This window comes from Marmota flaviventris, chromosome 17 (genome assembly GCF_047511675.1).
Source record: "Marmota flaviventris isolate mMarFla1 chromosome 17, mMarFla1.hap1, whole genome shotgun sequence".
Classification (NCBI taxonomy): Eukaryota; Metazoa; Chordata; class Mammalia; order Rodentia; family Sciuridae; genus Marmota; species Marmota flaviventris.
The window spans coordinates 24321445-24338418 of record NC_092514.1 but is presented as its reverse complement, the minus strand read 5'-3'; the positions used below and the strand labels follow the sequence as shown (position 1 = coordinate 24338418).

Genomic DNA, 16974 nt, shown 5'->3' with positions numbered 1-16974 from the left:
CCCCTAATTCATTCAGAACAGCTGTCTTCTTGTATCTGTAATGCCATTTTTTTTTTCAGTACTAGAGATTGAACCAAGGCCTCACGCCTGTTAGACAAATGCCCTATCACTGAGCTACAACCCCAGGCCCATCATCTGAAACTTGAGACACCACAATCAGCCCTTCAAACCTGCTCCACACTTCATTCCCCAGTGCTGCTTGTCACTTCCACTACCACCACCACCACCACCGAAAATTCTCTATTCTAGCCAGAACCATCTAGCTAACTTTGCACATTACTTTCTTCATCAGTTCAATAAGGAGGTGCTCCAAGATTCTCTCCAACATCCTGCTCCTGCTTCAGTGAATCCTTTCCATCCTTCAAGGACCAAATGAAGCACCTCAACAGTTTACAATAGTCTTTTACTCTAAAACCCTACAAATGTAATTGGACACAATCTTAAAGTGATATTTAAGGGGAAAAAGTTTACTTTCAAAAGCGCAGTTAGTCTTCTAAAGACTTGTTTGATAGCTCAGTATTTTCCAAAGCACCTTCCAAAAATCACATGAGGAGGTACTCAAAAAAATCCATGTTGAATTAAGCCATATTTTCAACAGTGATCTCAGCTCCTACCTTAAAAGACCAGGAAAGAGCAAATTAAGCCCAAATATTTATGTTCAGAACAGAAATCAATGCAAAGGAAATCAGAAGAAAGAAAAACAACAACAACAAAAAATCAATGAAATAAAATGTTGATTCTTTGAGAAGATTGATTTTGATATATTTCCAGATAAACTGATTAGGAAAAAGGAGAAAGACACAAATACCAGTATCTGGAATAAGAAAGGGATTTGTGCAGATCCCACAGATATTAAAAGAATAATAAGGAAATAGCAGAAACCACTTTAGGCCAAAATATTTGACAACTAATATGAAAGAAATAATTTCTTTAAAAGATACAAATTACTGCTAGGAGTCATGCTTGGAGGCAAGAGGATTACAAGTTCCAGGATAGCCTAGATAATTTAGTGAGGCTCTGTCTTAAAATTTTAAAAAATATATAAAGGGCTAGGGATGTAATTCAAAAGTAGAGCTCCCCTAGGTTCAAGCCCCAGCACAGCAAGGAGGAGGAGATAACAACAACAACAACAACAACAAAAAAATGCTAAAGCTTACACAAGAGGAAACTGTAACCTGAATAGACCCATCTCTATCAAAGAAATCAAATCTGTAATTAAAAACCTTCCCACAAAGAAAACATAGCTTCCTGGTAAATTCTATAAAACATTTAAGGAAAAAAATTATAATGACTCTGTAAAAAGTCTTCAGAAAACCAAAGAAGAATCATTTCATAACTCAAAGAGATAAGACTTAGCTGATGCTAAAACTGGAAAAAAGACACTACAATAGAAAAAAAAAAAATAACAGCTCTCATAAACAAAGGCACAAAAGTTCTTCCCCTTTCCCATTTTTGTGAGCCCTAATCTAGTAATGATTTTTTTTCTTTTTCATTGTGTATAATGATGCATAATAGTGGAATCTGTTGTATTCTCATGCATGCACACAATATAACAATATAATTTGGTTGATTTCATTACCTCCTTCTCCCTCTCCTCCTCCATCCTCGTGATCCCCCTCTTCTATTCTACTATTGGTTTCCTTTCTATTTTCATGAGATTCCTTGCCCCCAACACACATCTTCTTCCCCCCCCCCCCCCCCCCGTTTTAAAAAAGAAAAAAGAATTGTGCTGCTATGAACATGGGTATGCAGGTACCATTAGAGTACACCGACATTAATTCTTTAGGATAAACACCAAAGAGTGGTATAGCTGGGTCATATGGTGGTGGTTCCTTGCCTGGTTTTTTAAGGAACTTTCATACTGGTTGTATTCTTCTACAATCTAAAGGCACAAAAACTCTTAACAACATGTTAGCAACTGAAATCTAGCAAGTGGTATTTATCCTAGAAACATAAGGCTAGTTTAACATCCCAAAAGTAAACCATTTAATTCACTTTATCCATAAAGGAAGAAAAACCACAGGTTCACTAAGTAGATGTAGATGTTGACAAAACTAATCACCCATTCATTATTAAAAAAAAAAAAAAAATTAGCAAACAAGGACTACAAGGGAACTTCAGCCCATTGAAGGGTATCTTAAAACAAAACAAAAACCAAAGAACCACAATTAAACATCATCTTTAATGGTGAAAAACTGAATGTTGTACCTCTAAGATCAGGACCAAAGCAAGGGTGTCTATTCGCAGCACTCCTATTTAACATAACCAAACAAGGGAAGACATTAAAGGCACAGACTGGGAAGGAGAATAATAGAATAATAAGGAACAATGAATCTATTTGAAGAAGAATGAGTGTCTAGACAGAAAATTGCAAAGAATCTACAAAAAAATAAAAAATAAAATAAAACTCAACATACATTTTTAAAACCCTACTTCTATATATTAATAGTGAACAACTGGAAGTTTAAATTTCAAAAGTTCCATTTAAAAATAAAAAACATAAAATATTTAATTATACTAAGGAAGGTATATGCTATACTTATTAATCCAACAAAACGTGCAAGACTTGTATGCTAAAAACAATTAGAAAACATGAAAGAAATCAAAGGAGATCTGTATTCATAGAGACACAAACCATATTCATGAATTGGAGGATTCAATATTATTGTCAATTCTGCCCCAATAGATCTATAGATTCATGCAATCCATTCAAAATGTCAGCAAGATTTTTTGAGGGAGAAATTGACAAGCTGATTTCTAAAATTTGTATGTAAGAAAAGACAAAAAGGAACTAGAATAGACAAAACAATTTTTAAAAAGAACAACAACAGAAGACTCATACTATCTAGTTTCAAGATTTACTACAAAGCTATTGTTTTGTCAAGCAGTATAATATTGATAAAAGACATACAGATCAAAGGAACAGAGAGCCCTAGAATAGACTTCTGGTCGTTTTCAAAAAAAGGCAATTCTTTGAAGAAACAAATAATGTTCTCAACAAACACTGATAGAACAATTGGCAAAAAGCTCAACCTCAATTCATACCATCCATGTACATATAAAAATTAACTCAAAATAGATTATGGACTGGAAGAAAAAAACTGAAAATCACTTATGTAATAAATGATATGTATCTGGAAAGAACAAGAGTTATCAAAACTGAACAATAAGAAAATAAACTAGGGCTGGGATTGTGGCTCTATGGCAGAACGCTTGCCTCACACATCTGAGGCACTGGGTTCGATCCTCAGCACCACATAAAAATAAAATAAAGGTATTGTGTCCATCAACAACTAAAAATAAAACATTAAAAAAAAAAAGAAATGAAACATCCAATTAAAAGAAAAAGTTCAAAAGATATAGATACAGAGATGCCAAATAAGCACATCAAAAGATTAGGGAAATGTAACTTAAAAAAAAAAAACACAATGAGAAACCAGAACTATTCAAACACTACAATTTAACTGACAATACCAAATGCTAACAAGGATTGGAACAACTGGAACTCATCCCTTGCTGGTAGGAATGCAAATGGCACAGCTACTTTGGAAAAAAGTTTTGTAATTTCTTACAAATTTAAACATAAAACTACCATATGACCCAGTAATCCTATGTCCAGGTACAAACCCAGGTAAAATGAAAACTTTACATTCACGCAATCTAATTAATTGTCAAAACCTGTAAAGAATCAAAATGTCCTTCAGACGTAAATGAATGAATAAACTATAAACACGCAATTCAACATTTTAAAAATGAGTGAACTAGTGGTGAATGATCTCAATTACACTATTCTAATGTGATGCCACACTCAAAAGGATAAATAGTGACATTCAGGAAATGCCAAAATTGTAGTGTTTATTTCTAGCATTTATTAATTTGGGGGCTATAGTAAAGGATAATTAGGAATATCTAAGAAAGCTACTGATTTTTGTACATTTTAAACCACTGCCCTATGAAATCAGTTTTCCCCCGCTCCCTAATCCTTCTATTCTCCATGTTCTTACCATAGCCTAGTTTTCTTCGTATCACTTATCACTACTCAATACTAATCCAGTTAAAAAAAAAAAACTGGTGCACTATAGTTATACATAATAATGGGATTCATTATCAATACTGTCTTTGTTTCCCCAAAGAAACAAGTTTCCTAACAGTGTCAGTAGAAGGACTTTACCTCATTTTAGCTTCACAGGGCAAAGGGTGATCTTTTCTGTTGTCCATATTTCTATATTAAAAGATTCAATCCATAGATTTAAGAAGACTATAATTCATTATAAAATATTCCTTTTCCTGACATAAAATGATGCTTTTTGTTTCTGTTTTTGCTTTTCAGTTTATTTTAGATAGATGCTTTCTTTTTATATGCAAGTGGCTAAGGTATGTGTCCATCCTTAATCTTTTATTATTTTGGTACTTGGAGATGTCTTTCTTATAAATGGTATATGATTGTGTTAGGCTGTCTCTTATTAATAGGGTGTTAAAGTATTTAACGTTTGTTGTTGTCAATACTATATTTGATGTCATGGTTACTGTCTTTCTACAGCATTCCTTGGTGTTTCTTTCTGGGGAAAGCTGTTTTCCTTGCTTTTATTTCTCCTAATGTAGAAACTTGTATTCAAGGGAAATTGCATGGAAATGGAAGGAGACCCTCAGGGTTATACAAAAGTACATACAAGAGGAAGTGAGGGGAAAGGGAAAAATAATACAAGGGGGAGAAATGAATGACAGTAGAGGGGGTAGAGAGAGAAGACAGGAGGGGAGGGGGGATAGTAGAGGATAGGAAAGGCAGCAGAACACAACAGACACTAGTATGGCAATATGTAAATCAATGGATGTGTAACTGATGTAATTCTGCAATCTGTCTATGGGGTAAAAATGGGAGTTCATAACCCACTTGAATCAAAGTGTGAAATATGATATATCAAGAAATTTGTAATGTTTTGAACAACCAACAATAAAAAATTTAAAAAAAAAACAAACTTGTATTCAGTTTCACAATTTAACTTGTATTCAGTTTCACAAAATAATCTACATTTCATATAAATATACATTTTAATGTACATCAATCCTATTCTTAAAAGAGAGCAGGATGCAGGTCAATCACACTAGGGAAGTGTATCAGTCATCTTTTCTTTCTTTCTATAACTTTATTTTATTTATTTATTTATGGTGCTGAGGATCGCATCCAGCGCCTTGCACGTGCTAGGTGAGCACTCCACCGCTGAGCCACCACCCAGCCCCTATCAATCATCTTTCAACATGGCTGCTCTCAGCACCTGCTACTTGGAGGAGCCATCCTTTAACTCATCACTGACTGATAGAATAATTGGTTGCTTCCAGTGTTTCTCAGAAAGCTATTAGTGATTATCCTTCATCCAAAACAATGGCAAATGAGATCTATAAATTAAGAAATATAACCAAGGAAAAAAAAGAAAAGGAATTTTTAGGGATAGGTGAAAGGCAAGTTCAAAGAGCAACAAGCACAGACTATAGGAGGGCAAAGGGCATCAGGAGGTGTTTTGAAGCCAGGAAAGACTGAGAAATTCTGGGATGTGCTTCTGTGCATTGGAAGAAGGCATGTACTTCTGTCAAATTAATGTAGTTAATTGCAAAACTGTCCTGTTTCCCAAGTGGGAAAATTTCTAACCACAGGGAAAATAGCAAATTATCTAAGAAAGGAAACATGATCAGAGGGCAAATAATTTGAATACTGACTACTAAAATGCAAAGACACATCAATTTAACTTCTATCAGGAAGATAAAGGGGGAGGATTTAGATAAATTAAAATTATTCTTTCATAATAGGAACCTGCAGATAATGAAATACAAAAAGAAAGAATGGCATAATATTGTTACTTGCAAATACGTAGATTAAAGAATAAAAAACAGTTAAAATTTCTCTAAAGAGGGAATCTAGAATGGGCAGAGGTGGAACAGGCATCTCCTATTTTTTCAGTAGGTAGTAACCTTTACTGTGTATTTATTATTTTTTAAAAATACCTTCATATATTTCTTCAATAAAAAGTAAAAATTAATTTAAACACTCAAATTTCTTTGACAAATTCTGATCTTGATGCTATATATTCTTCATTGTCTAGTGGTCTTAATCTATTTAGATACCACAGGAATCACTCTTAAGATGAAGACAGACTTTACTTCTAAAACTGCTTGGGCCTCATGACTAGATGTAAAGGTAGATCTTCAACAATCTCTTCAAATTCTCCTAGGGGCACTGTTCTGGTTAAGTTTGTTTCTAATCAAGCTTGTTTGTTTCGGATACTGTAGAACCTTTATTGTTCCTGGTGGTTTTCTGTCTTTGGTCACACTTGCCAAATATTTGTCTATTTTATGTTTTCTTCATGGATCCAGCTCTTAACTGTACTAATGGTTCTCTGAAAATATGTACTCTTTTGTTCCAATCCATTAATGTCTTTACATGTTTTTCCTCTTGTTTTGGTTCATTTTATTGCTGTACTTTCAAAGACCTTTTTTTTTATTATCATTGTGAAAGGTCACACAGAAAAGTTTACAAGATAATTTGCCACTCAATAAATTACCATAAAGTTGTCTTTTATCTATCTTGCAGAGTAAATGGCCTTATTCCTCTATAATTTTTTGTTTACTAATAAGAACACTATAACTATGAATTGTTTCTTTTTTTAACTTTTTTAATATATCTTTATTTAATTTTTACGTGGTGCTGAGCATCAAACCCAGCATGCTAGGCGAGTGCTCTACCACTCAGCCCCAGCCCCAGCCCCAGCCCCAGCCCCAGCCCCATGAATTGTTTCTTAAAGTGACTTTTGCCACAACTAAATTTTTTATGTGTTATTTTGTTGTGGTTAATTTCTAAAGAAGCTGTTAGGTAAGTTTTGATTTCCTCTTTTATCAAAAAGCCATACAGATGAATGATTAATAGCAAAACCAGCAAGAACTCATTAAACACTCCCACAAAAACAAACTGACTTGGAAATCTTTTTATTGTTAATATTTTATTTATTATACTGTGGTCAAAGGAACTAAGACTTTTATTGGTGACCTACTATAGAATTTTTACCAAGTTTACAAATGGTGCTCCCTGCTTGACAGGCAGTAGTACTATACAGACATTTTTCAATACAAACTTGCTAACTTGTGGTAAATTTAAATCACGTTTTATATTCTTTTCCCCCCTACTTAATATGTCAAATTCTGAAAGAAATACATTACAACTCCCTCTATAAATTTGGTCACATTCTCCTTATATTTCTAATAGCTATTGGATTAAATATTTGATGCAGTGACAATGGTGTACAGGTAAGTATCATCTGTCTCTTCTAGGCAACCACATCATAGTATTTCTACCACCAACCTCTCTTCCTTTCTAAATCTCAACTGAAACCTTGCTGTCCCCTGAGAATACAGCAACATTTTCACAAGCTGTTGCCACTAATCATACCTACCCTACCTACCTACCTACCTACCTACCCTACCTTCAGACACTGTTTTAAAAATATGGTTGTGAAAAGAAGGAGGAAAGAATTTCAGCTTTTAGGCATAGGCAACAACTTTCTGAATAGGACCCCTAAACGTCAGGAAGTAATTCCAAGAGTTAATAAATGAGACAGCATCAAGTTAAAAAGCTTCTGCCCAGCAAAGAAAATGCTTAGGAATGTGAAGAAAGAACCTATAGAATGGGAGAAAATCTTTACTAGCTACTATTCTGAAAGAGAATTAAAATCTAGACAATATAAAAAACTCAAACTTTATACCAAAAAATCAAAAAACTAAATTAATAAAAGGGCACATGAATTTTCAAAAAAAAAAAATGAATACAAATGGCCAACAAATACAGGAAAAAATGTTCAATGTCATTAGCAATTAGGGAAATGCAAATCAAAACTACACTGAGATTTCATCTCACACCAGTCTGAAGGGAAGTTATCAAGAATGTAAATAAAAATAAATGCTCGAGGGGATGTGAATAAAAAGGAACACTTTTACACTATTGGTGGGATTGTAAATTAGTACAACCATTATGGAAATCAGTATGGAGGCTCCTCAAAAAACTAGGCATGTTACCCTGAATTAAAATTATCATACTACAGTGATACATGCATTCTCATGTTTATAGCAGTGCAATTCACAATAGCCAAACTATGGAATCAGCCAAGGTGTCCATCAATGGATGAAAGGATAAAGAAAATGTGATATATAATACACACACACACACATACAATGGAGTCACAAAGAAAAATGAAATTATGTCTTTTGCAGGAAAATGGATGGAACCAGAGAACATTACGTTAAGCTAAATAAGCAAACACAGACAATTAAGGATCATATTTTTCTCCCATTTACGAAAGTAGAGAGGAAAAAGGAAAAGGAAGGTGAGGGTGGATCTTCTAAAAATATCAGGGATATCAGTAGAGGAAAGGGACCAAGGGGTGGAAGGGAGGGAGGGAGGGGGGAAATGCTGGGGAGTGGCACTGTCCAAATTATATTGTTATATTGTGTGCATGTGTGAATATGCAACAATAAATTCCATCAATACATACAATTATAATGCACCAAAAAAAGATGTAGGGGGAAAAAAGAGAAAAGACTAGCAAATTTAATGCTGATGTTAGGAGTCCATAAAGAGAAAGGCAAATAGAATCATATTTCATAACAATGAGCACTGTGAGACTCCCAGGAAGGTTGGGAGAAATGTGATCAACGTCAGAGGTGAAGGAATTGGTAAGATTGGCCTTGGATACGCCTGTATTTGATGAGTTCTTGCTGGTTTTGCTATTAATTATTCATCTGCATGGCTTTTTGGTGAAAAAGGAAATCAAAACTTAAGTAACAGATACTTAAGAAATTAACCACAATGAAATAACACATAAAAAATTTAGTTGTAGCAAAAGTCACTTTAAGAGTGGCCTTGGATAGGAATGGACAGGAGCAGATGGTCTGTAAATATGGTTTGGAAAGCTGCAGCAGTTCCCCTCTGGTGGCTTCTAATTTCTCTGTGGAATGGAAAACAAGTCACTAGCTGGGTAGTGAGAAGTGTATGGGGACTCAGAGATCTCAAGTGTGCAGAGGTCTGAAATAGTCATTATGGGGAGTGGGACAATCGTCTCAGTAGGGAAGCAAGGTAGAACTGATGAGTCATATTAAGAGTGGAATCAGGGCTCATGGTCAGGAAATGATAGCAGTATGGATTTGGCTGACTGGGTGAATGTAACCCCAGAAGCAGCCGCAACCCCTGTATGCATTAAAAGGGACAAACATCTTGATTGGTCCTAGCATGAAAATTCTCTCAAACGGGAATAATAAAAGAACAGGACAAGGGGGATTAGGATATGGACACAAGATTGTTGAAATGGTAAGATATGAATCTAAACTAAATGAGGAAGAAAGTGAAAGGGGTATTGCTAAAATACAGGGAGACAGTAGAACAACAAACTGATGGGAGATCCACATGGAGGCAAAGAATACATTTGGGGGACTTCTTCACTGGACCATACACATGGAAGGACATTATAATAGAATTTCTGAAACATATTTGAAAAATCAGATAAGGCCAAAAGATGGCAAAGTCTACAGCATTACCATAGAAATTGGTGCATAAGTGAGAAAAGAAGATCAAGGACTTAAAAATATCAAGAGATTGGATTAATTATAAAAAACTAAGAAGCAACACAGGTATTCCGATGCCTGAGGCAGAGAAAAAATGATGTGTCAGGAGCCATCCTCATCAAGGAGAGGAGCCAAGAGGAAAGCTCTAGGTGATGAGGGCAGGTGGAAAGGTAGGGCAAAGGCAAACAGGTTTAGCAGGTACATGGTAGGTTCTCCCAGGGCATAGGATTTGAGTGATGGGGCAATGTTCACTGAGGATGCTCAAACTGCATCCTCAGAGAAAAGCCAAGTCTCAGCTAAAGGATAAAAGAAAAACACTCAAGGCTGGGGCTGGGGCTCAGTGGTAGTGCACTTGCCTGGCATGTGTGAGGCACTGGGTTCAATTCTCAGCACCACATATAAATAAATAAAATAAAGGTCTATTGACAATAAAAAAATAAATAAAAATAAAAATTTTAAAAAAAGGAAAAACATTCAATGAAATACACTGAACATATAGGTAAGTTTTTATATTTGAGACTGGGAGTACCCTGGCCCTTTTTCAAGCTGAAAACCTGAGTCTTTTTTTCAGCCCAAGTAAACTTTAAAAAAAAAAAAAAATCACTGCTTTGACAGAATCTGAGAGTCTACATCTATACTCCATTACTCTTTCTCTCATAAATTCTATCAGTTTCTTTTTTTCTGCATCTAGCCTTCTGATTTGTTGCTTTTGTTTCCAAGTGGGCCCATTCTGTTGTTTCATGCTTTGACCAATTATGTTTTTTTGCAGTCAAGTTTATGTACAAGAACTCTGCTTCTGTTCATTCAACAAATACTTATTGAGCAACTACGATGCCCTGGGCACACTCTGCATTTTCTTGATACTGTATCCCTTAGAATCCAAACTTTGGAAAAAATTAAGCTCTTTTGTGTTTTATGTCCCCCAACACACATTAATAAAACATCGCTTTCAATATTTTTATACACTTGAAGATGTGGAATACATGCCCCAAATTTGTACATGATATGGGACTGGCAGGGATGATATATATTTGATAGAAGGAAACAGAATCTTGAAAAGATCTTGACAGGTTGAATAGGGAACTGAATCTAACAATCATTGAGAGGGCCATATGCCCTAAATTCTCCACATGGGTCCCTCTCAAGCAGTTGATCCTTTTCATAGATCCAGGGACAATGAATCATCCACTCACGTTGGTAAACAAGGATCTACTTGGTTGGCACTAGAGGCTCATGTGAGCTCACACTGCAACCACAGTGCTCCTGTTGGACTCCCCTAGCAGGTGTCCCACCCTATTGTTGTTCAGCAGGCCACCCCTTCCTGATAGAATGGAACACAAGGGGTTTTTGTTTTGTTTTCTTACTTTCTGTATCTATATTTTCCTTTTTTTTTTTTTTTGGTGGTACTGGGAATTGAGAGCCTCCTGCATGCTAGACAAGTCTTCTACCACTGAGCTACCACCTCAACCTTTTTTAAATTTTTTAAAATTTTGCGACAGGATCTTGCTAAGTCACCTAGGTTGGCCTTGAACTTTCAATACTTCCACCTCAGCCTCTCGGGTAGCTGGTATTACAGACATGTGCCACCATGCTGGGCAAACTTTTAAATTTTTATATAATCAACTAATTCATTTTAACTGTCACATGAAAGTTTATTATTGTAGATAAAAGTGGGCTACTTGCTAGTTTTAAATCCTAGCTCACATTTTTGAATACCTAAATTTTCTTAGTCAAGTTATTTCTTTGTGCCTCAGCAAAATAGGGATAGTATTTTTATTTATTTGACATGGTTGTCACTGTACATTCAGTAATACAAATAAATACACATAAATATACATGATATATATTACTATACATGGCTCATAATAATTTTCAATAAATGTTCATCCTTTCACTAATAATGATGATATTATAGTAATGATATGCCAGTAGGCCACATCTTACTTATTCTGCACATAAACAGCTGATGTAGCCACCCAGTAATGGGATATAACAATTTATCCCTACTAACTATTACGATACACTCAATTCCCCATTAACCTGACAAAGGATTTTTAAAAATCTATTCCTTTTCATCAAATATATTTATTATCCCCAGCAGTTTCATGTTGCCCACAAATTTCTTAGAGAGGCAACCCTTCCATCTTTAAGTATATTGATAAAAATGTTGAAAAGCACACATGCCCTGTGGTGTACATCCTGACAAACCTAGCCAGCCTCAGTCACTCACTGGTACCTCAAGAGTGACTGTGCAGCATGGAGCTGTGTGGGTAACACGAGAGGTCATGGAATGACACGACAAGTTCTGTGATCTGTTAACACTGTCCACTGTGTGTTCCCTTTTCTAATTAGCCCCCAAATAATGTGGCAAATATATTCATGTTGTTCTTTTTTAAAAATGTTTTTTGTAGTTGTAGATGGACAGCATGCCTTTATTTTATTTGTTGATCTTTTTGTGATGCTGAAGATCCAACCCAGTGCCTTACACGTGCTAGGCAAGCACTCTGCCACTGAGCCCCAGCCCCAGCCCCTCACATTATTCTTCTATGGTTCTCTTAACATTAGATTTTAGAGACTTTCCTGGAATGCATATGAAGCTCGGAGGTCTAGAATTTCTTCCCATTAAAAAAAAAAAATCAGAATGATGTGTGAGAGCCTGTCCTAGCCTTCTGGGAACTCCCTGTTCCATCAGACTTCAAAGAGGGCGGCTGGCAACCTCACTTGTGAGAATGTGTTTGTTTAGATGAGAGACCCAAGCTGACTCAGAAAGTGAAGGAGGGCACTTTCTCCAGTTTCTTCTCACCTATAAAGCATTCTGTTACATTCTGACTTTCCAAAAACATCCTCCTATAAGCCATTGTGTTTAAAGCCACAGACTCTTCAAATTTATATTTCCTCCTGCTCCAAAACGGAGCAATTGAAATCAACCAATTCAACCATTTTTGTTTTGTTTTGTTTTTTTACTTTTATTGTCCCTTTTTACATTCATTTAAATCACAAATAATACTTTGTGATTTAATAAAGCATCCACCTTTCCTATTGTTCATCCTATTGGCTTTATTTTATTTTCTACATGCTGGGGATGGAACCCAGGGCCTCCCACATAATAGGCAAGTGCTCTACCACCTGAGCAACACCCCCAGTTCCATCCTACTGGTTTTAAAATCTAATATAACAGCATTAATTACACTGGCTTGTGGTGAGGATCAAATGTATGTAAGAACTAAAGTTTTTTAATATTAAAATCTACATGAAGTATATTTTGAAACAACAAACAGCTTCCTACAGAAAATGTCCACTTTGTCTTCTAAAGAACTTGTAATTTTTCTACAACATTTTAAAAAAATTTTTTTTAAAGAAAATTAAAACCTTTTGTAGACTAGATTGAGACATGAAAAAAACACTAAATTATATTTAGGAAATTCTGGATATTTCTTACTCTAATATTTCCAATTACCTTGAAGCATACATCTGTAAGCAGATTCAGATATGGCATAGATGTGTGGCGGCATCTCATGACGTTTCTTCCCTCTGTACATTTCAATAATATTCTCAGAGTAAATTGGAAGGTTCTTGTAAGGATTTATGACTACACAGAAGAGTCCGGAATAAGTCTAGAACAAAAATAAAATACAGTTGTTAAAAAATAAATAGGAAGCAAAACAAAACATGTGTTAGTCAGGGTCCAGTCAGGAGACAGAAACAATACAGTAATTTATTTTTTTGTGGTGCTGAAGTTTGAACCCAGGGCCTTGTGCATGTGAGGCAAGCACTCTACCAACTGAGCTATATCCCCAGCCCACAATATAGTAATTTAATTCTTGGAAGCATACAAGTTATGGAAAGCTTACCAACATTCTTTCAGATTCCACATTGCAACTAATCTTTGAGAAAATACAATTTGTCAAGTTTGGCTATAAAATCAAAGAAGAATATTCACAATTATCTGAAAAAGCTATTAGAGTACTCCTCTTTTTCCAAATTAAGTATCTGTGGAAGGCAGGATTTTCTTCAAAGGCTTCAACCAAAACAGCTCATTACACAAACTGAATGCAGAAACAGATATGAAAATCCATCTGTCTTTTGTTAAGATATTAAGGAGATACACAAAAATGTAAGTTTTTGCTCTTCTGATTTTTTTTTTTTTTTGGAAAATGCAGTTTTTCCTGAAAAATTATTTAGGTTAACTCATGGGGGGGGGGGATTTACTATTACTTTTAAATAAAATGATAAACATTTAAATTTTTGCTTTAATTCCTAACATGATAAATATCAATAAATATAAACCATAGAAACCAAAGCTCTTTGTGTCCTCCAAAATTTCAAAGAATTGCTGGTTTAGGGATACAAACATATCCTGAACATACAGTAGTCATTATTTAGAATGTACATGATGGAAACTTATGACTTATGGGTTTTTAAAATTTTTAGAGTGATCTTTGAGAATATTCTACAATAATTGACTCAGAACTATGGAAAAACAAGAACAGTGGGAACTGCGGCCAGATGCTTGCTCTGGCCCTCTGCAAGACTGAAGGCGTTTGGAAAGGACACTCAGATACATGAGAAACAGACCTTTTATTGAAGGTGATTTGGTTAGACCAAAACCTAACAGGGACAGGACACTACAAAAGGTGGGAGGACTGGGAGTGTTTGGCTGGCCAGTTTCCCCAGGGAACACTAAGGGGATTCTAACTAACAGCTGTGTTCATAAGGCTAAAACCTTTGGTAATTGCCACCAGAAAACCGTCTGGAGACCACTCTATTTTGAATGCTGCAGTTACTAATGCTAAAACAAGAGAAGGCGCGCCTGCCAAAAAATTCAAGTGACCAGAACCATCTCTCGGCTGTTTTCCTTGTATCTTTCCTTAACTCACCACTGCAGGCTGAGGTGGAATGCACTTCCCTTCTAGATTAGAGGCTTAAATGGGGACAAAAGGCAAAGGATGCCTGGTCTGAGGTCACTTATTTGCACTGTTGGCTAATGCCTTACATCTGAGCAGACAGATGGAAAATCCACCCCCTGCCCAGGCTCCTGCTTGTTTGTCTGAGGCCAGATTTATGACTTGCCCCTCCTTTGTTGGCCACTCACATCTTAAGACCCTTGGCCTTCTAGTACCCAGGTACACATCTCAGACAAACTTGGCTCGCTCCTCCCATACCACCATCTTGCACTTTCTCCCAGTGAAGTCTCTTGTGCTTCTGTGGCCCAGATGACAAAGAGGCAATAGAGATAATAAAAAGACAGACTTTCACAGCAATAGCATAGCTACTGCACAGTGGGGTGACTAAAAACAGCAATTGTGTACTAGATATCTCAAAATGTTAGAAAAAAGGATTTTGAATGTTTTTGCCACAAATAAGTGATAAATGGTGAAACAGGTATGATTAGCCTGATTACACAATGTATATATGTACTGAAATATCACATGGTACACCATTAATATGTACAATTTTTGTGTTTTGATGTCAACTAAAAATAAGTTTTATTTCAAAAATACTTTAAGAGTGAGAAAAGCAAGAGAAGTAACCTTAATATTTTTTAGAGTTTAATTTATACATATAAATTATATATATATAAATATTTATAAGTTTATATATATAAATTATACTAATAAGTCATAATGACACCTTAATAATTAATTTTATACAATTTCACTTTTTCATTAAAAAATTAAATTATAGTCTACCATGAAGCTAGATTCTACACTTCACTTTTATAACATATAAATAACTATAAACTGACAAAAAAATAAAAAAAGGTGTGGCACAGTGGCACATGACGATAATTCTAGCAACTCGGGTGGCTGAGACAGGAGGATCACAAATTAGAGGCCAGCCTAGACAACTTGGTGAGACATTGTCTGAAAATAAAAAATAAAAAGTACTGGAAATGTAGCTCAGTGGTAAAGTATCCCTGGGTTCAATCCCCAGTACCAAAATAAATAAGTTAAAAAATATTTTTAATCTAACAATCCAAAAAAAAAAAAAAGCCTCTGAGAAAGTTAAAATGCACAAATTCAGTTTAACATTTCATAGCATGGACAGTGATGACATGTTTAATCAGAAATAATTCCAACATGTGTGTCTACCATGTGTTAGGAGGCCCTTTCCTGAAGACTAGGATTACAAAGATGATGAGTAAGTCTTACAAATATGAGTAAGTCATCAAAAAAGAAGAGATTAAATAATCACCAGTATCTTATACTTGCCAAGGAAGAGCAGGAACAAATGCTCAAGTGGAAATTTTATTAAAGTTCTTAAAGAGCTAACTTCTACCTACAAGGAAAATTAGCTCAAATATCAGGCTCTTGCATAAACTGATCCTGGAACTGATACTGTACCCCTCCTATCTTTCCCCAGGCACATGGTAAGAGAGCAATATGCTGTTAAAATAACTTCTCTGGAGATCTTTAAGTTTGAATTAAACTTCATTAAGTATTTGAACACACACATACACACAAGATACTAAGCACCTTTGAGACAAATAAACTCTAGGCATGAGGACAACGGATACCCACTAAACAAACAAGTCACAATATTAGGCAGTAAAATGGGAAAGAGAAAGATGAACAGGTTCTATAAATAGTGGAGAAAGCTCTGGGGCAGAACATACAGCACACCCCAAGCACTCAATGGTCATAACCATCCTGTTAGAAAATATAAAACTGTGCACAAAATTCAGGCCCAGATGGTCTTTGATGTTCCTTTAAGACATTATTAGATCCAAAAAAGGGATAAGGAATTCCCATTAAAACAGTAAGAAGACTCCTACAGTGACAGGATAGAGCCAGGGCAGGGCAAGAAGACTGGTCTAGCTGAAAACAGTCTATGTCATGGAATGAGAGAAGAGCCTAGAACGTCACACCAAACAATTGAGATTTTGTCCTCAAAGGTGATGAGGTAACAGAGGTTCAGGAAAGAAGAGTGACAGGAAGAAAGAGGCACTTGAGACCAAGAGTGAATCTGGAAGCCACATGCAAAATCGACTGAAGGAAGGAGCAAGAGGTGAGAAGTAGGTAGAAAGTGGAAACCGCCAGACAGACTTGGGACAGACCTGGCCTGAGTAGGGCCTGGATGAGAGAAAAGGCAATGCAAACTAGGGAGGGATGAGTCATGGAGAAGCTGGATGCAGACTTGACCTTGACCATTCATACTCAAAAAACCTCAACAGAAAAGCCATTTAAGGTCCAAGTCAAGGAATGTTCATCACAATGCTCATCACTGCAAGGTTTTTAAGCCTGAGAGACTGGAAAAGTTACTGAGTGAAGAGAAAGATAATGTGCTTTATAGGAAAAGATAATGAATCTCTTTTTAACATACTGGGTTTGTAGTATGGCAGGTGACCTTAGTAGGACATTTACTGAGCAGCTG

General features: G+C 35.7%; 1 protein-coding gene across 2 annotated transcripts in view; it reads right to left on the bottom strand.

Moving 5' to 3' along the window:
* Window positions 1-16974, bottom strand: part of Myh10 (myosin heavy chain 10) — a 133907-nt gene that overhangs the window by 98188 nt on the left and 18745 nt on the right. For both annotated transcript variants that reach the window (XM_071602901.1, XM_027946819.3), the window contains exon 3: window positions 13058-13214. In XM_071602901.1, the coding sequence (XP_071459002.1) occupies window positions 13058-13214 (157 nt within the window). The remainder of the gene's footprint in view (window positions 1-13057; window positions 13215-16974) is intronic.